The 22383-nt window shown below is 32.1% G+C and overlaps 2 protein-coding genes across 2 annotated transcripts in view; one reads left to right on the top strand and one right to left on the bottom strand.

Moving 5' to 3' along the window:
- The window catches only part of LOC126970614 (uncharacterized protein ZK1073.1), a 255934-nt gene that overhangs the window by 111797 nt on the left and 121754 nt on the right, over positions 1-22383 (top strand). The gene's annotated exons all lie outside the window — the stretch shown is intronic.
- On the bottom strand, positions 14419-21145 carry LOC126970601 (basic helix-loop-helix neural transcription factor TAP). Its single transcript, XM_050816617.1, has 2 exons — positions 21079-21145; positions 14419-15811 (listed from the first exon to the last, which is right to left on the bottom strand). The coding sequence occupies exon 2, from the start codon at positions 15790-15792 to the stop codon at positions 14545-14547; it is 1248 nt and encodes a 415-aa protein (XP_050672574.1). The 5' UTR covers positions 15793-15811; positions 21079-21145; the 3' UTR covers positions 14419-14544.

Raw genomic sequence — 22383 nt, 5'->3', positions numbered from 1 at the left:
TAAAAACAAACAAAATACCGTGTAGCACTAGCACAAATGAGTAATTGTCTATACTCTACACGGTCAGCTGCTGTGAACTGTAGGCGCCGCCCGACCGTCACGCGACATGCAACACACGAAAAAGTTTAAGACGATGTAATAAAAGTTTCACATTAAAAAGTCATAAGAAAAAAAACTTTTGTGTTTTGCGGGACTCCCCCTGAAAACGAGATCTGGAAAGGTCTTGAAACGTCGGGATATATAAAATAAAAATGTAACTTTTACGCAAATATATAATGTAAAAAAAAATAAAAACATTTACAATTTCACACGTTTTAATCCTTTAAAAGTGTTTTATTTAAATGTGTAATGTAATCGCGTTGATCAAAGGAAATACTAAACGTCATAAGCAGCGGAAGAGTTTGCAGCAGCATAAAAATACAAACACGTAAATGCGACTACATAAGTTTTCGTTTATTAAAAATCGAAACCTAATTTAACCAAAAACATCCAAATCTATTAAATAATGAATAGTTTAGGTAGCCATTCATGAAGCCACCACCAGCCACTCAGCAAACGTACAGATGGCCTCTTGTCAGATGACGTCACTGTTATTATCTTCACAAACAAACATACAATGCTACAGTTGGTTTTCAATCAACTTCAAGTGAGTATAGAAGGGCAGTGGGTTGCAAATGTTGCAAAGGGCCTGTGTTCTGTATTGATGGGGTGGAGGTCAGAACTTGTTAAGTTTAATAATATATTTGATACAATTTTTAATATATATTCTATGTTATTTTAAGAATAAAGTATTAGTAGTTTAAAATGATGCCTTTCGAAGAACATTGCGTAAAGAAAATTTATAGATCTAATATACTAGATACTACTACCGCTTCGGAAACAAGAGACAAGCTCTCTGAGAGAGAAGAAATAATAATTAATAGCCAAAAAAAACGACAACCACCCGAGGTTATTTTATTTTCTGCAGTTTTGGACAGAAAACATATGTTATTTGGAGTAAGTAATATTAACCGAACTAAATATTACGAGTTTTCAATCAATTTATGAATTTTTAGTTATTAATAAGTACAACAATCACCCCAATTTATTCTATCATATACTATAACAATTTTTTAGAACTGCTAGTTTTATTAATTTAGAGATTTATTTAGGTTATAACTACATGTTATAATTTTGTAAAGGAAAAATTAGTTTAAAAGTAGTTCATTGATCATATCATAGTTTTTATACAATATACCTTAATTTATAATTATAATATAATAATAATATTGACACACTTTTTACACAAATTATCTTGCCCCAAGTTAAGCATATATGTGTTATGGGTTACAAGACAATGATATATTTAATACAATATACTTACTTATAACTATATTTAAAATACTACGACTACATAAAATTAAAACTATCATAACGTGGAAGCGTACCAAGAATACTGGCAGCATTACCGCGTTGGATAGCAAGGCTGATCCGTTGACCGAAATAGCTGCCAGTGCTTGGGTTTTTTTAGTAGCCTTATTGAGGCGCGAAGATAGTATTTTGAACATTCTCCGCACCTCTGGGCCCCACGGGCCAAGTATCTCGACACCAAACGGCACAAAGATGTATGACACACTGAGACCAACATATTTGCGACGCTTGCTGTCTTCGGCAGTCGATACTATTTACGATGAAATTTACGCTTCCACGTAATGATAGTTTTAATTTTATGTAGTCGTAGTATTGTAAATATAGTTATAAGTAATAATTGTATTACTATACAGTAATATACTTACTTAAACATAACTAAATTCTAATAAACATACATAAATACATTTTAAACATAATTGTTCAGATAATTCTGTAACAGTACATGAAACATGCAGGAATCACATAAAAGAGGGCTGAACCAACTAACAATTATTGTTTTATAGCTTTTCATTTTCTGTCACTGTTATGATTATGTTATGACATTTAACAATTTGATTTTTCTGACCACCACGATACATAAATTTAAAGTTAAGTAGCTCCCGTGCATTTTCTTAGTTTTATAGCGATCATACCTAGAAAATCTGTCTTTCCTACCTATCATTTTGTTACTCTTATTTTTCCTGCAATCTATCTTATAAAAATTTAGCTGGACTTTAACCACCTTATTCATAATAGTCTGTTAACTTAAAGCATTGCTAATACTCACTCTGTCTTCTTCTATTGACCTAAGTCAGAATGAGGAAAAACTCTCCTAAGCGGCTTTTTAAAGTTAGCGGACCATTATGAATAAGGGGTAAGTATTTGTAGTAAGGATCGTGTTCGGAGCAGAATCCAGTGATTTGCCCAAAAAATATTTAACTACTATCTAATTGTCCATCTGATTTTGTAGCGGTCGTCTTTTTCTAGTAATCTAGGGTTGCTAGATGGCAATCGAATACAATAATTATTGTAGTACGATAAATTTTACGCACGATATATTTGGTAGGTCTGAAAATCGGTCGTCATCTATTTTTAAGCCCCAAAAAACTTTTTTTTACTTTATATGGCAATATAAAGTTTGCTAGGCAAGATAGTAATCTTTTTAAATGTTGAGTCTAACATTTAACGTAAGTACTACTAACTTTTAACATTTAACGTAAGTAATAACATTTAGTACAAACTTAATACAATTTTCTTTACAAAAATAACAAAACGATGTCAAATTCGTCGTTAAATGGTATTGGTAGACAGTTAATAATTTTTCATACAGTTTCTATCTAGATTGAATGATTAGGATGGCTCCAATTTTAAGAGTTAGGGGTGACGTTATTTTCGCAATGTCTATTAAAAATAGAAATGTAAAGAAAAAATGAATTTTCTTCTTCTATTCTGTGGACATATAATTATTTTTGTAAAAATAAAAGCTTTATATAAAACGTTAAATAATGGTTTCAATTGTGCGCTATTTTTGGTGATTTTTCGGGATAGCGGCCTTAATACATGTATTTTTTTTTACCAAAATCTTCCCAAGTCACGTAACGGCAACAGAAATCAATTTTATTTACTTTTAAAACTATTACGCAGAACAATAAATAATTTATAATATTTGTATAAGCTCAGGAATCAATAGCAATCTGTTACCGCAGGGAGAGAGACAGCTTTGATCCCTTCCCATTCCAGCCAATATAATATTATTGATTACCATTCAAATTGCAAATACTTAATATTTATTTTTATTTCATGCTCGTTGAGTAACCGTTCGACTGTTCGACGACCAGCAGGTACCATGTGGATAATGGTTTTGGAACTTCGATACTTTGATTTCGATTTTGTAATCACACTATATTTTCTATTGAAAATTCCTAATATGATTGGATATTTTTGTAGTCTTATATAGGATTCATTTTCTAGTGAAACCATATGAATATGCCTATATAAATATTATTAAACTAGCTGACCCGACAGACGTTGTGCTGTTTATAATAAAAAAAACTCTCGCGGGCGGAATTTTGTAAAATCCGTTCTTAGCTGTCCTCTAATCAGCTAAAGGAGTATTCCTACCTAAATTTCAAGTCTCTACGCCTTATGGTTCCAGAGATATCGAGATGAGTCAATACATAGATGGAAATCTCTTACACATAAGTAACTATGTATCCCTAAAATTAACAGAAAATGCTGTAGACTTATCAACTAAAATTGTTTCTTTGCACCCTAATAGGCAACAAGCAAGTTTAGTTTTACTCATAAACTTAGGCTTTTGACATGTTCTGTATTCCTTTACTTTTGCGAAAACTTTTACTCTTAAATATTCGAGGTAATAGTAGTAGCTGAACTGATTCAAAATATATTTTAATGTGTGAAAATAAATCAAAATACGAAACCATTTGGCGTCCCCAAGGTACTATATTAGGTCCTACATTATGTCTTGTATATGACATTAGAACTTAAATATGTAGTTGTGACGTCATTTATTTTGGTGATGATAGGTACAGCTATTTTATCTTATTTATTTTATTAATGTATTATAGATAATGATAACAAGTATGTATGTATGTATGATGATAACAAGCTATTCTAAACTAAACAAAAATAAGAATAATATGAAACGAACATTATGAACAGAATAGCTATATGTATCTTATGGATGATATTGTACCTACTGCTTTACACTCAGCGGAGCATGGAATTAGGATAATTGCAGCTTAACAACAAAATAATCTTCTCTCTCACAAAACACATTTCTTCTGTTTTCAAAAATCTAAAGCTTCATCCCTTTGCCACACATTTCGTATTAAAGTTTTACACATGCTCTGTTACCCTACCTGCCCTTAGCTCTTGCATAGTTAAAACACACACAAAAATCCTTGGAGTCGTCATTTATGGAAATCTCAATTTTAAACATCATCTTAAAACAATAGCTGGAACAGTTCGTAAGTTGATCTATATTTTTAAGAACTTATGCGCTTCTGTACCTTTAAATCTACTTATACTATTAGGTGGCCGTTTGTACAAGATACAAATACAAGTTTAGTTTCTTCTATTTTTGTAATATTTGTAGACGGTCACTTTTAAGACCTATAAATAAAGGAACCGTGTTGTCTACGGCTGCTGTCAACAGGTCGACTTGGTAGGTACTTACTGAAAATCAATGTTGGAATTGGGGTGATCCTTATTTCAATTCCAAAAAATTGCTGAGTGGGTGTCCTTTTCATGACGCCGTATTTTTAAATTTGTTAATTTTACTATGTATATAATGTTTTATGTTGTCAACAATAAATACAACATTTGTAAGAAGTGTTATCACATTCTGACAGAAGTAGAAAATGGCAAACTTAAAATGTTCTAATAAAAATTTAACTATCAATCACTAAGGGCTTCCAAACTGGTGGTAAATTTCAAATATATTTCTTATTTATTATCTGATTCAAATTAAAGCTTCAAAATTAAACAGTCCAACTCAAACATGTCTTTAATAATAAAGTGGCATCCTACAACTCAATCCATTTAAAAAACTAATAAAACAGAACAATATTTGCTTATCCCATTGAGTAAATATCCAGTGGGCATAGCGCAGGGTCGCCAGAACAGTAAACTAAACAAATAAAGCTCACCAATTAGCCTCGGGCAACTAACGGACAAGCATATCGAATGTTTTGGTTTTTAATTTTACAGTGTACATAGAGGGATTTATTTGAAAGCGAACACGAAATAAGTGTTTAAAAGTTATAGGTTCGTGTACGAATTCATACTATGTAACTCTACGCCTTATAAGATCGGTAATGATCCTGTGCTTCCTCTGATGTTACAAAAGAGTATGAGCCAAAGAGGACGTAAATACTACGTAATGAGAGGCGGAACTGCCTAACGGCCGTTCCCAATATTCAGTCTATCTCTTACTTGAGATAAAAATCGTAACTATCGTTGACTTTTCTGTCGCGCTGTCTGTCAATGGGACGACGTAAAGCTTACCAGCGAAAGAAGTTTGTTTGGAAATTTCAAATCACGCGGCGATAAGAATGACTTACCGGGTATATTGGGATAGCTTCAGATTATTGACAGCTAATTACTAACAGTAGAAGGTAGTAATTTATCTCTATCTATAGATAGTAAATTGGGAACAGCCGTAAGTGAAATTTAGTGTAGTATGAAACGTGCAGTCATTTGACATAAGTTTGAAATAGTAGTAATTACAGTATGCCGATTGGCGACGAAGTATAATCCGGCTAAGTTTGAAAGCGAACAGTTGCTTAAAGCGTAGTGGATTTCGACTATCACCGTTTTTCACAAGATTTTAGCCGTCATCTGTCAATCTATCAATGACTGCACGTTTTATACAATCGAGTGAATCGTTTTTTTTTCTCAGAGAGTTGCGCTAGGCTGGTTGGTATGTGCCGCGGTGAACACATACCATTAGGAGACGCGTAATGGATACTCGTTTGTCCTATTTTTTCATTAAATGTCAAAGTGAAATAAACTTTACTCAAATAGGCTTAAACTAAACGCTTTTGAATCGTCACAACAAATATTTCTTTTAAATTACTGAATTTACCATATTTTCGTAAAAAAATTAGGTCATGAGAAGAACATATTGAAACTCAAAGGCCACTCTTTTAGAAATAAAGTATTTACAATGGCTGTAATATACATAACAAATTACTTTGTAAGGTGATGCATCCAATATATTATGTGAGTCGTATTTAAATAAAATAAATTATTTTATTAAAAATAAAATAGAATTAACTGTATAAATATAAATAATCGTATATTGAATGCATCAACCTTTAGAGCTTGAACTCATTGTTTGTGTAAGGATGCTTCGTGAACATGATGGTCGTGATTACTGTCACAATTAGTTATTGTATACAAAATGTTTTTTATATTACCGGAGCATAGAAAAAAAATTAGTTAACTCTGACCAAACATTCATTATAAATCTTAATATTGAACTATATGGTTGATGCATCCAATATACGATTGTTTATAAAGTTTATTTTAAAAGTTTTGACTTTAATATAAATACGCTTTGTAACTTTGACCATCATTCATATGTAGGATGTAGCACATTATAAACTTATATATTATGAAAGTAAATTGCAACCTATACAATACTCGTGGTTTCTAAAAGAGCCTTTCTACTTAGCTGTTGAGTTTCTTGTAAGAATGTTCTTCTAACGAGCTCTACTTTTTTCCGACCATATGGTAGAGTCAGTAATTTAAATTAAATATTTATAATGACGATGGAACAGCGCTTAGGTTCACTCTATTTGAATAAATACGCTTGGATCACTTTAATTAATAGTAATAAAATATCGTACTCTTAAGAAAGCTGTGAATTTTAAACATTCAATTCAATTTTTTCAATTCAATTCTCTTTATTGCGAATTTGGGTAATGTGCAGGTGTTGAACATATACAAAAATACATGAGCAGCCAAACTCTGTTTAGTTACAGCATGCAACATTAAAAAGCATATTAAACTTTTACAAAGTGTTCATAATCCTATAAGCTAATATGTCTAATGTTATTATATTCTTATAATTAGTATATTTGGACCTAGTTCATGAAAAGCGTTCCAAGCCACAAACATCACATTTTAAGGAATTCGTGTTCAAAGTTTAATAAATATTAGTGTATTCCATACATGTGGGATTGGCTAATTATGCATGAATTCATTTAAAGAGTGACAATAAAGCTTCCTTTTATTGTAAATATGAATCACGTGACCAATTTCGTGTAATTAACTCAATTAAGCCATGATTGTGGTTCGGAACATTTTTCTAAAAAATACATCCAATTATAATCTAAAACTAAATAATAGTCAAAGAACAATATACAATAGTTAAAAAATTTTCATAAGGTAATCAATCACAGGTTGTATAATATGCCTTATCTATCAAAAACATTTTTAACTTTTTCTTAAACATCGGAATCTCCTGTGTTTCTATAATATCTCTGGGTAAATGATTATAGAAACGCAGATGAAGCTTTTTTTTAATTGATAATATGAGCAATGTCCCTTTAATATAATTAGTATTATGTTGAGAATTTTAGTGAATATGTAATATATCTCCTTTGCTATTTAATTAAGTCATGTTAATATTTGTAATTTATTTTCGACTTTAATATTATAGATATATTTTTAGAATAATATTTTTGTAATATTAAAATATTTTAAGTATAGATTAAGTGAACTCGCTATTCCTCACATAAACACTTAAGTTTCATGAGGATGGCTTAAATTGTTTAGTAGTTTGTTTCTTGTATATTTTGAACACAATTAAAAAAAAAATTGTTTTACATAATTTATCTTTTTGTCGGACAGAAAATTTCAAAATTGTAGGCGATCCTATACTCAGGACGACTCTCAAACATTCCAGACCTATATATATCGCTTGTATTGTATTCCTCGTATCTACAATTTCATCAAAGTTTCCAATGCATAAATGAAAGATTTAGCGGAGGGACATAATGGCATTTCACCAAAATGTGCAGGATTAGTGGTGACTAGTAAACGCGGGGATATAAATGATTTCGTGGGGAGATACGGTTAAGTATGACATTTAATATTCCGCCACTAATTTGTGGGGATTTGTGGCAGCCGCGACTAATCGCCAGATTGGCTTCCAATCATGTTTACATTCAGCTTCGAATAACATAAGTATTTGGCAGCTAACTAGTATTGCCGCTTGCTGAATATAAAAAGAAAATTCTAAATTTACACACGTGATTTAGAAACCTTATTTTCATAATTCATTTTTATCTATACATTTTTTTAAAGTGTTAAGATTTACTGTCTTAAAAACGATGTAAAAATGAATGCTTTGGTAGCTTATAAGTCAATTAACTCTTATCCATATTATTATTATATTTTAAGTTTAAGCATGTAAAGAATGTAATATGTTTGTTGCCAACATATATGTTATTATCTATTTATATTTTTTGGGTTTTCTATTACATATTGTCATAGGTTTTTCTAACAGGAGGAAAAATTAGTGTACGGGTCACCTTATGTATAATCACCGCCGCCCACATTGACAGAGGAATTGGAGAAGTGTTCACGGCCTTTTAGGAAGGTTTAAACACCTTTAAGGTTTAAGTTTGTTAAATTCTCTTTTTTATCCGGACTGTACGTCTAATAGAATTTTAATATTATAATTTATTTTTGGGTTTTATTCGTCTATGTTTGTTCTTTAGTGTCTCTTACCTTATTCGGCATAAGTCTTTCAGGACAAGCACGACCCTTGTTAATTAAGTACACGGAGAGGAAGTAGAAGAAAATATGACACTAGTGTGATCCGATTCCCCGTACATGATTTTTAAAAAAATGCATTATCATATTAAGTACATATTAGCAGGAGGCTCCTTTGCACAGGATGCCGGCTAGATTATGGGTACCATGACGGCGCCTATTTCTGCCGTGAAGCAGTAATTTATTTATTTATTTATTTAGTTATGAACTACCAACAGAATTACATGTGATACATTAACATTAAACAAGTCTTAGGTGCTAGGGATACACATAATTATATTTATAGGCAGTTACAGCATGTATACAAATACAAGTCGTACAAAAAGTAAAAATTTATATAATAAGTAAAGGCTAAATAAAGTTATGTAAATGTTATGTTTATACAATGAAAGGTATATAAAAAATAAGAATACAATAATAATGAAAAAATATTCGCAATTTTAATATCTACGAATCGAGTGTCTTAATTAATTAATCTTTAAATTTTGTTATATTATCGCTGAACAGATCAATGGACTTGTCTCTACTAATGTGTAAGCATTACTGTGTTTCGGTCTGAAGGGCGCCGTAGCTAGAGAAATTACTGGGCAAATGAGACTAAACATCTTATGTCTCAAGGTGACGAGCGCAGTTGTAGTGCCATTCAGATTTTTGGGGTTTTACAAGAATCCTGAGCGGCACTGCATTGTAATGGGCAGGGCGTATCAATTAGCATCAGCTGAACGTCCTGCTCGTCTTGTCCCTTATTTTCATAAAAAAAATATTAAGTATTTTTTTTTATGGAATAGCAGGACAAACGAACGTACGGGTCACCTGGTGTTAAGTGATCACCGCCTCCCACATTCTCTTGCAACACCAGAGGAATCACAAGAGCGTTGCCGGCCTTTAAGGAAGGTGTACGCGCTTTTTTTGAAGGTACCCATGTCGTATTGTCCCGGAAACACCGCTAAAGGAAGCTCATTCCACAGCTTTAAATTAATTAATTGAATTCTCTTTTAACACATTACATACTCTTGGTAGGTAAACATGCGTGAATATAAGGATTAAATATTGATAACTTTTCCTACGAGCTTTTTTAAAAAATGGGTTTCATATAGACTTCATATTTCATATAATTGATTCGGAAATGAATTTCCGGCAGAAATCAATTGTATCAAATAAGCCAACTCGCGACAAAATGGAGATTTGTTTGTGATTGTTCGGGCAGGTGTGGGTTACTATTAAGCCTTAATATTAAGTTTCACCTGTCCTATCCATAATTGCGAAGGAAATCCTATAGAACTATTTCAAACAATAATAAAATCCTTGAGTTTATGTTTGCTAAAAGGAGCTTTTACGGTTTTTGTTTTAATATTTATGAAAAATGTGTCCCTTTTTACACACTTTTTGTTAGCGTCACCTGTATGTGTGTTTTTTGTAACCGACTCATTTAGGCGCGACTTTGACCCACTTAAAAGGCCAGATTTCTTTCAAACTGCGTAGATCTATCGAGGACCGATGACATTACATTAATTTGATTAAACTATTCCATTTTTCAATTTGCAAAAAAAAAACAAAATAAGATTTTTGTTAATTTATAAAATTTTCATCTATAATAGTTGATAAGGCAGTAATTGGTGTATATTTTAAATTTCAATATTAGGAAATTTTTGAATACCAAAGAGAATTTTGTGCTTCTTAGCATGTTTTTTAGTTTTTTATAAACTATGATATTATCTATAATTAGCATGTGATATAACTTTCTTTTTTCTTTCGTTCTACGTGTCACATATAATAATGCGTTTAGGAGGCTGTTGGCTCTGCTGTGGTGTTGTAGCGCTTCTGGAATGTTTGCTGATGCATATGTGGACGGTTTCCATGCCATAATGCGCAAAAAAGCGGTCTCCATGTTGCAGCGTCTACGTGTAAGCAGTAACAGCATCCTAAAGATGATTGCTGCCAGAGCTGACTGTTCCTTCCAGAAACACTGGATACAATTAGCTCTAGGTTTATAAATATATTTCACTAATAATACTAACATAGTTCATAAGAAATATTGTTACTAATACATTTACTAATATATATGGAGATGTCTCTGAATTAAATAAATAAAATAACACGCCAATGTTCCATTGTCAGGTAACTATTTAATGGTGTTATGTCTGTGTTCATCGGAACGTAACCAAATTACGTGTTTAATTAATTCTCTGGTCTCTGCTCGTTAATTACTTTAATGCTGGCGTATTCCACATTTTATAGTTTAATTATTGAATTAACTTAATTCTCTGTAATTGAGTAACGGAATCGATATATTGAAATCAAATTTATCAAATAAATTAAAAAAAAAAATATTTTTTATCAAATTCCTTTTGCTTTAAATGAATTGTATTTTTACTTATCTACTAGATAGGGATTTGTAGTAAAACTGTAAATTGTCGATATCTGTGTAGGTACATGAAACACATATTAGGAACAACTGATTCAAGCAATTTTTGAAACATTTGATCTTCTGATTGAATTTCAGAAATGACTGAACTGATTGTGATTGTTTGTATTAACAATCATGCGAAGTTTCCAGCAAAACATTTATATGCAATATGTAGCCAACATGCTACTACCGCGCCTATTTCTGCAGTGAAGCAGTAATGTGTAAGCATTACTGTGTTTCAGTCTGAAGGGCGCCGTAGCTAGTGAACTTACGGGGCAAATGAGACTTAACTCGCATCTCATCTTATGTCTCAAGGTGACGAGCGCAATTATAGTGCCACTCAGAATTTTTGGGGTTCTCTAGAATCTTGAGCGGTACTGCATTGTAATGGGCACGGCGTATCAATTACCATCAGCGGAACGTCCTGCGCGTCTCGTCCCTTACTGTCATAAAAAAAACACTGAAATCAGGCTTAAATTAGTATTGCAACGAAACATCTCTTTTCCATATATCTTAGAGTGCTATTTTAAATCCAATCAAAACCAAACAATTACCTGTACCAAACACAACTGCCGTATTCTTCTCGTCAATAATAATAGCTTCAACGCCACACACAAAAGGAAATGTGTCCAAAAATCGGGAGCGAATACAGTTATTCGAACAAAATAGGCCATAACGAATTTCCAAAGCAAACATTAAGTAACCCGACACAACGGGTGCCCCCATTGAAACCGTTTTACTTTAAATTTCTAGAACCTATTGCCCTTGTGATAAAGGTGAAATTGGCTTGTGCATTGTCAATGTGTGCTGGGGTGCATTCACAACTTTTCGCTCTTTAACAACTATTGTTCCGATTTGATTTATATTCATGGCTTTTGTATTATTACTTAGCAAATCAAGTGTAAGTTTAGTTTTATTAAAACGGGGTCTGGGTCTAAGTACTGTATTCACAAACTAGTTGTAAGACATTTATTTGTCTTTATTGTAAGCTATTTTAAAATAATTGGCACTTTAAAAAATATCATCTGACTTACGAGAGTTTACAAGATTTTTGTAACAGAGTTCATATGGTAAGAGTGCTGATAGAGGTAATAAAGAGAGTTGTTCGTGCTATATAATATAAGCTTGGTTATAGACAGTAACTCAAAGAAAAATTTAAATAAATAAATATTATGACTGTCCATTGTCAGTACATTTATGAAAATTTAATACACGTTCACAAAAATCGTCACCTTTTTGCTCTAAATAGTGATTTTCATTTTTATAACACTAGAAAGAAGCGATTGCTTATCACAAATCTAGTTCACTTCATATATTACATAATTCACTTTTATAATAAAGTCCCAGTCACTCTTCAGGCATTACCTGTAAATAAATTTTAATGTTTTATTAAAAAAATGGCTCTGTCGTAAATCATACAAATTGATCGGACAGCCTGGGACTATATGATTATTTTATAGCTATTGCTATAAAATAATCGCAATGACAGTATAATATTGTATATTTTATTAAACTGAGCGCAAAAAGAATTGGGTGAGTTTCTTGCGCCGCTTCTTCTCTCTCAGAGCGCCATTTGTTTCCGAAGCGGTGCTAGTGTTAGAACATTAAAAATAATTCTAAAGGAATCAATTAGGAAAAAAAAAATTCATTTATTTATGATTACTAGATCTTTTTAGAACTTCATCAGACATTTAGTGTAATTTTGCAAGAAAGTCTTTTATAGTGTTTAAATTTAATTTGAAATAGTAATTAGTAATAGTAAGCAGTTCTCTCTTAATGTATATATAGATAAAATTCAATAATTGTCATATTTGTTTTGTATATATATATTATTTTCACTTAGTGATACTTCCGTGGTTTTACGATGGAGAGTGCGATCTGATCCATGTGTCATGCTGGAGAACGGGTGCTGCTTGGACGGACAAGAAAATCGAAGATAGAGGCAACGGGATTACAAATCCAAAAACCTATAACCATCTACGAAAAATTCAGCGTCGAATGGTTGTAGTATCATCCCGATACGTTCAGTAATTTTTGCGTAGGTGCACCTCAAAGAAAAGTAGGTAGTTTTCGTTTCATATTTACCTATATAGATGGTATGTTCATAATGTGTGAAAGGTTCATAGTCCTACTTTATTCGCAACCTTTTTAATAAATCAAATGTCTTCTCATAAATGTATTTTGCATTCTTGCTTATATTAAATAAATTATATTATTTTGTAAATAAACTACAGAATGTTAGATGTTAACGGCAATGTGTATAATCAGGTAATCTGGATAGTGCCTAGGAGATTTATAAATTTATTCAATTATACTTATGCCTAAAACTATATGCAATAAGTACCATTTTATCTTCTACACATCAGAATGTGTTGAACTAGTACTAGGAGTTGAGAAAGGAAATGATCATTATAATATTGCAAAAACAATTAATATTATCTTTTTCTTAATTAATTATTCTCTGGCCGCCAAGAAGCAAAAACTAATCAACTAAATCCAAACTAGTTTTACCAGTGGGCGGCTCCTTTTGCACAGGACGCCGGCTAGATTATGGGTACCACAACGGCACCTATTTCTGCCGTGAAGCAGCAATGTGTGTTTCGGTCGCCGTAGCTAGTGAAATTGCTGGGAAAGTGAGACTTAAAAGCTTATGTCTCAGGGTCACGAACGCAATTGTAGTGCCGCTCAAAGTTTTTGGGGTTTCGAGAATCCTGAGCGCACTGCATTGTAATGGGCAGGGCGTATCAATTACCATCAGTTGAACGTCCTACTCATATCGTCCCGTATTGTCATAAAAAAAGACTAAATCATTATTATTTGTTCCAGAAGAGTGATATATCTAAAAATAATGGTTGATAGGTAGATACTTTGGTCTATAATTTAAGAGATATGAACTATAAATACCTGCAATGAATTTGGGCATTTCTTAAACATTAAAAGAGTTAAAAGTGTAGCAAAGACTCTTGCGACTTCTTCTCAGTAAAGCACAATTTTCGGAAGTGATGATGATGGTAAACTGTATAAAAATTCTGACATTCGTGTCATTATGTGGAAACGATATGAATAATAATTGGAATAATATCAATTTTCGACTTTATATCGGCATTTGATATTTCTGATTAGTATTCCTACTAGCACTTGAAAATTTATTTTAAATCATCTGTGATATAAGTATTTTAAATATTTAATACGAGGAGTAAATAAAAATGACATAAAATAGATAAAATGTAAAATATAATTTCGTTTTTCTTAAATTTACGACTAGATTAGGTAATTCGAACAATATAATTACAGTCTTTATTGTCATTCTTTAAAATACAAATGCTTCTTTTGTATACAATAGTCTAAAAAAATATATTTTCAACTAAATGACTAGAAAAATCAATTAAAAATATGATATGATACAATTTCAAGATATGGCTCTCTCTGTGAGGATAAACCTATATTTTGGCATTCACAACGCCTTGATTTCTATATATAATATTGTGTCTATATCTCTCGTCATAATAATAATTATTTTGTGTATAGCTGACTTGATTGCTATAATCATATCGTTGATTATAAAAATACGTTTGTCCAGTACAACCACCATAGTTATTTGTAAATTCATTATTCAAAGCTCGTCCATTTTTAGCATTCTCAAATGCATTCTTGAATAATTCGTAATTCTTTTCATTGAAATAGTCTTTGGACCCATATTGTTCATTGTTACTATAATTGTTGTTGTAACTTGAACAAATTGGCTGAGGCCTTTGATAGTAACTTTCTTGTAGCAAATCGTCACCATAGCTGGACGGATTTGTAAAGAAGCCACTTCCTGTTGTTGATGTTATACAATTACCACCTTTGTTATTTACAGACACTGTTACATTTCCCACGTTTATCAGTACGCCTTCTGAAGTTTGTAAGAAATTTGATCCATTAGGAAAAGGCTTACTAAAACCTTGGAAACTTCTAAAACTTCCATCTCCTTTATTTTCTTCTATTTTATTTGGTAAACTAAATATTTCCCTAAAAGCATCTTTATTCATCTTATCGCATGTTAGCGGATACGCTTGTTCACAAGCTAGGCTAGAATTCTCAGAAGGTGGATCTCCGCTGTTTATATTGTCTAATGCGTCCAAAGTTTGACTTAACGCGAATATGTAGTTATGTGCAAACCTCAATGTCTCTATTTTAGTCAACTTTGTATCTTCTGGAAACGTTGGCAATACACATCTAAGTCTATCTAAAGCTTCGTTCAACATATGCATTCTATTCCGCTCTCGGTCATTTGCCTTCATACGTCTGTTTCTTTTTATTTTTAAGATCTGCGTTGGACTCTTACATCTTGTCACTCTTGTTTTTCCGTTCGAGTATTTCCTCTTAGGCTTGTTAGGATCTTTTGGTTTCCTCTCTTTCTTAACAGGCGTCGATGTATTATCGTGTGGTTGAAATTCGTTAAATGATTTTATGTCTTCAAAATTTCCTTGTATAGAATATTCGAATTCTTCAGGGAACAGTCTACGTCGTGTAGGATTGTCTTTTGTTGGTGTTAAAGATAAGCCGTAGTCTATGGATTCATTTTTTGTTGGCGTATTGGTTGTGCTCGTGGATATAGAATCAGTGTAGGTCTTCTCGAAGCCTGAGTCGTTGCTGCAGATGCTGTCGTTGAAGTCGCAGAACTCGTCAAATGTTGATCCAAACATTATGACTGTTCAGTGTCAACTGTAACAAATATTTATTTGATTAGAATTTAAAATTTTCATATAATATTCATCAAAAAGGATTATATTTTGATTTGTAATATATATTTTCCATAAATTATAGCTTTCTGAACTTCTTCTCAATATATTCTTTATCAAATTGTAATCTTTGAACGCATTATTCATAACAAGGTACTGCTTTGTCTATGCCTGTTATGTTAAGTTACGTATGATTAGACATATTCGTAAATATTTTTATACGCCTGGTTAATTTTTGCCAATGTACAAAATTCATATGCCTACCTAAAGCTCACTAGCTTGAAAACTTTAAGGTATTATTGCAGAATTTATATCTGTCTTCTGAGGATAATTAACAAATTAATTAATTATTATAATATTTTATGAATTTATTTCGGAATAATCGAGGTATGCGGCATACCGTATGCCGTTATTGTACTATAATCAAAGTTAACCGCCGTTAACCACTGTGAACCCCACGGCCAGTACGTCGCGTGACGTGTCACGGAAAGTCAGTTGAACTTTATCACTTCCGATTTCCGGCACGAGATTTCCGATGAGGGTGCTCCAAATGTTAATTGTATCATAAGTATTTTTTTTTTATCTGAAAACATATTTTTATAAGTTTTTCGTGTTTATTAGGTATTTCCAAACTTTTTTTATGACACTGTCTTTTTATATTGTAATAATAAACTTTAACTGTAAGTTGATCATAAAATATACATTTACTAATTATGTAAGGTCGGATTAGGCCAAAGCTGTAACAAAATTGCAAGATCGTTAACAATTTAAGTGTGAATTCATTAAATAATAATTTCACCTGAAGCTGCAGAATTTGCCGTTAATAAAACTCCTATCATGTATGTTTATCCACCAAATGGTATTCTCTGAGTATGAAACTTTTAAGGCTATTATTTCAATGTCGAAGATATCTACTAAGGTAACGAAGTTAAACTCAAATACCAGGACAAATAGAGGCCAACAAAACGCATACAGTTTCCATCGAACTTGGATCTCAGTTTACTTATTTTTATATTCTCATATTTTTGATCGCTTTTTTTTGAATACAAACACAAATAATATGTAAAGTTTCGATCAGTTTTGTTGTGTCTATAATATTTAAAATATTTTGAAGTTTGAGTTGGAGTTCATTCAACGGATGTACTACCTTATAAGTTAATCTGGCAGTACAAAAACTGCTGCAACTAGTTGGTGTGTGAATATCTTGTATCCTCTACTTTACTGTTACGAACTACGTTATATTGATACCAAAGTGTAAATAAATATTGTTTCAGTTTACAAATTTATTGAAGTTATACTTCTTTAGGCGCGCTATGAAAAAATTGTGAGAGTGAAATTTTAAGATGCGCGCGCATCACTAACTCAAGGGTGAAGTTGGTTCCTAAAATTTTCTGACGTTTGCGTCATTCGTTAATTTTTTTTGGTTTCTTCATTATTAGGATAGGCAAAGGGTTCAAGCCAATACAGCCGTATTCGTTATTTAATAATTAATTGTCAAAGGCGTTGCAAGATTTTTACAATATTGTTCTCTCTACAAACGTCGAATGGCACGAGGAATAAATAATTTTAAGGATTTTTTCTTTTTTTGCTTGATTTCTGCCAAAGAGGTATAACACACACTTTTTTCTTTACCTGAGGACCTATTGCTTCAAATGTGTAAAATGACATTTAATTGAGTTTAGAAGAATTTCTGCACTGTAATATTTCACAAAATGTAAACCATTGCCTTAATTATAATTGTATTGTTATAGTTAGTTGTCACTGGCCCCGTCTGCGGCAACCACCTGCTCCGCAGCACGCGACTGGCACGCGATCTGATCATTATCAGCACGATATTTGACTTTGTTCACATATGCTTCAAGTAGATTTAAAAATACATTTATTAAAGTTATTTTATTTTCACAAAATTAATGAAATCGTAATCGTGTTGCTGTCTGTATGTTTTTTTTTATGGAATAGGAGGACAAACGAGCGTACGGGTCACCTGTTGTTAAGTGATCACCGCCGCCCACAATCTCTTGCAACACCAGAGGAATCACAGGAGCGTTGCCGGCGTTTTTTTTTTGAGGAACAATGTGGCAACGACGGCGCCTTTTTCTGCCATGAAACAGTAATGTGTAAGCATAACTGTGTTTCGCTCTGATACAAATCGCGAGTGTAAGACGTAGCTTGTCATGCACACTAAACTCATATTCGTGGCCTATTTTTATCGGTTGTCTTAGAGCAAGAGATGTAGACGTATAAATTATATAAGTTCTGTGGCATATGTTTCATATGGGTGGTAGATTTTGAGGTTCTATAAGTGATCTGAAATCTTACTTTGAATAAAAATATTCCAGTCTACCGAGAAGTAGCTGTGTATTTAAAATGTTATCGATAGCCGATAACCTATTTTGATAATTAAAAAAAGAGATGATATCATTTGATACCTAGGATGAAGTATATACCTGGATGTAATAAGTAAATACTAATACCGTGAATTAGTGTCTATCAAAACACACAAAAACTGAGAGCATAAATAGATCGAAGGACAAAGTAATATTAATTGTCTGACAGTTATTGTTTTTGTATTTTTTTTTGTTAATTTTAGGGCCTCGTTCACCATGTCCAAGTAAAGCTGTGATTAGTAACTTCTCAATTAACGTTAAGTGGAAGCTACATGTTATGAGTATCTTTTGCCAATTTAACAAGCGAAAATTATGTCTTGAGTAACTACAGTTTGGTTACGTGAGTAATGAATCTATCACACGTCATATTCGTTTAATTTTACGTCAAATATCACTTGTCAAACGTCATTGCAGATTGTCATTTATGAATTTGTTACATGTTGAGCGTTCATTTCACTATTTAGCGCCAGATGTTTGTTTACCTTTGAAACTAGAAAGCATCTGGATATAGTATACTTAATACAGTTTTTGTCATTGAGTGGTTACTTGTGTGAATATCATTATTATGGATAAAATTAAAAGAGAGAGAAGTGCATACTTTGCACGAGAGGGATTTTTGGTATTATTAAATAGAAATATGGTGATATCTTGGATTTAAATATACGCATACATGGTATTTGTTCCATGGAAGAATAATCTTAACTCGTCCGATTGATGATCAATCAAATCGAATAAATCCATATCTAATAATTTATTTTTATGCTACCTCTGAAAAGATGCACAAAACAACAAATGAATATAATAGTAGGCACATAATATGATGCAATTGTCAAGTAACCGTGCTAATTGGCAGAAGATGTGGCAAGTTAGTTACGGGACAGTTAACCTTAATATTAGTGTTACTTTAAGGTCGTGATATTCGCATGTTATGTTACTATTGACTTTACTCAGTGATTAGTTTACTTGAATGTGGTGAAAGAGGGCCTTAGTGACTGATAGTAATTTAATTGGCGATCCCACAAATTAAATGTAAGATCAAATAACCGTACTTCGTTCGTAATTCTATTTTGATTGTTTACTATTAATGAATTTGCTTATCAGAGACGTAACAGTTGTGGTAGAGTTCATCTCGCATACTTAAGTTTATAAGAATAATAATAATTTATTTAAATCGATCCTAATACTTAAGCATTGTCATTAAATAACAATAAGTTTAAATATTTTATAAACTTATATATTATACTAGTGGACCCAACAGACGTTGTCCTGTACACACGTCTTAAATTTGCAAAATCTGTCCAGCCGTTAAGAGGAGTTCTTATTTATATAGACGGAGGGAATTATATTATATGGACGGAATTGAGAATCTAAACCAATCTCAAATTCACTGGAACACACAAAAATATCATCAAAATCGGTCCAGCAGTTTAGGAGGTAGTTCAATTGTGAATCTAAACCATGCTCGAATCCCTTTGAACTCACACAAAAAATTTCATCTAAATCGGTCCAGCAGTCTAAGAGGAGTTCAGTGACATACACACTCACAGAAGAATTATATGTATAAAGATGACTACATTTTGATTGTCATTGAATCGCTACACTAGTCGGAGACTGTATCGTGGGATCAAATAGAGCTATGATTAACAATAAACCATTTAACTTGGCAGTCATAATTGGCATTACTATGGCAAATTTTGAAGATACTCTAAAAATATTAATTTAATTAAATAACTACAAATCTATTAATACTAAACTTTAAAAGAAAGTAAAAAAATAAATAAAGTACAAACATGTGTGTGTGTGTGTGTGTGTGTCATTACGCTGATATGATTATGGAGAACAATTGAATAGTAGTATTACTGCTACCACATCTATTTCTACCACAAAATGGCGGTGCACTTACATACCATTCAAACCTTGTACGTCGCAGCGTTTACGTACAATATAATCGGGGTTTTATCCCAGTACTCCTCGCCATGGTTCGTCCTGTGATGCGTTATGACTCTGACAATATCGTCATTATTAAGGTAAATGATACTTCTTCACATTGCTTACGCAATCTGCTCGCATTCATAAAAAACCTTGCAAAAATTTGGCAGACCAACCAAATGTTGAATGATGAGTCTGATAGAGACTGCAGGGAAAGACGTACAAAAGTATAAATAGAAGATTATGGGATAAACTGAAGGTAGATTTTACCCTAAGGAGGATTTTACCTTAAGAAAGTAGTAACATAAGCAAGAAATCTAGTAACACATACTGGTATATTAACATATCTTGTAATGATTAGGTACCTACTAGTATTATTTGAATTGTATCAACAGGGTAATAGAATAAACGAGGCTGTATTGTTATAATATATAACAATATAAAATACTTGGAATATCATTTAAGATGATTTCACGAGATGTAAACTTATTTGATTGAATAAAAATAAATAAATTGTCTTAAAAAATAAACACTAGGTAACCGAAAAAGCAATTTCGGAGAAGAGCCGTTATAAACAAAGAGGCAGAAACTTTAAAAACCTTTTGTTTTTCTGTTAGTAAATAATATTAATTTCGTGTTACGCTAAAAAGTACAGATATGATGTTCTAATTTTATTTTATTTTTAATATCAATATTTTATTATTATTATAAAGAAGAAGTTCAGAAAGCTAAACGAATAGTATCGTAACATACATTACAAATTCATAAATAAAATTAAATAATTTAAAGATTTTTTACGTTCTCTTGAACGATATCAAACAAGTCTGAATTTCTTGGCAGATGACAAAATAAAATACGAAACAATTTATGATGTTTAAGATTAACCCCAGAACGACTTATTTGCGAGTTGTATTAATTATAAAGGCACACTCACACGTCCTTCCTGGAATGAAATGTTAAGGTACACAGCACTGCACTATCACATAGACCCCATGTCTCTTGGCGACTGACTGCTGGGCAGAATATGTCCACGCCGGAGCCCTGTGCACAGGGGGTAAGCCCCACACTCCCTGTTGTATCACACGACCTCCAATAGGAGCGAGGAGACACGCCCTCCGACACTTGTTAACTAGCCTTAGTGACGCCGCGAACTTGAATCACTTTGACGAATATCACTTACTATCACATATTAACCTACGGGACATCTTTCATGAGGACTCCAATGAGATCACGTTCGTGTCCTGTTGTAAGCACCATAATTAAGATAATAAGATTATATTCAAATTTAAAAAAAATCTTTATTCACTGTAAAATTTATAAGTTATTTTGTGCAAGTCAGGATGAAGTACTACAATAGCATTCAAATGAGTAAAACAATATTTATTAACAATAAATTTAGAAACATTAATCCCAACTATCATCATTCAAATAATATTTCAAATTATAATAACTAGGCCTTAGATGTTAATTTATTTTTTACGATACATTTAAATTTTTTAATTGGTAAGTAATACATATTTTAATATCATTCGGGAGTTTATTATAAAATAAAACACAATCGTAGTTTTTAGATACATCTCGTACCTTATAGTTTGATACTAGGTACCTAGTTAGACTAGAAAAATAAAATGACAAGCAAAATTGCTGGAATACATATGTAGGTACTCAGATACGGAATATATTTTTGAAGTATGCGTTTTGCTGTGACTATTTATAATATTAATCCTCTAAAAGATTCTGGAACAGTTAGCTTACTGCTAACATTAAAACACCAGTCCTAGTAGTAGCCTAATATCATTCATTACTCATTATACTTATACAAATAAACTAAGTATTAATGTATCAATTATTTATTTTAGTAGTAATTTACATTTTGTATGTTTTGTGCAATAATTAAAATTCACTTGAATATTCAGCGTTTAAAATAAATCGCTCAACTTTTGTAAACAAAACAATAAAAATATCGAAGAAAAATGGCGGGGATTCGAATAACCTACTTTTTATTACGGCGCGCGACGTTCTGGTATTGTGGAACGCGCGTAAACGAAAATGTTCTTTTTTTGAAATTCATACAGATACCACGTATCGAGGAATAAGAATGTGGCTGTCTGTTGAAACTCTTTGCGCATGAAGGGATTTAAAAAAAATAGGAGTGTTGTTATGAAATTCAGTACAACATCACATCACTCGTTTGGATGATGCAATGGTTATTAGAACATTGGGTGTTCTAATGTTGGCA

This window comes from Leptidea sinapis, chromosome 1 (genome assembly GCF_905404315.1).
Source record: "Leptidea sinapis chromosome 1, ilLepSina1.1, whole genome shotgun sequence".
Taxonomy (NCBI): Eukaryota; Metazoa; Arthropoda; class Insecta; order Lepidoptera; family Pieridae; genus Leptidea; species Leptidea sinapis.
Note: the sequence above shows the minus strand (reverse complement) of the source record. Positions and strands in the feature narration are given on the sequence as shown.

What these genes read in the sequence shown, in the direction of transcription:
- LOC126970601 (XM_050816617.1), bottom strand. Translation starts at nt 15,792, where the DNA reads ATGTTTGGATCAACATTTGACGAGTTCTGCGACTTCAACGACAGCATC.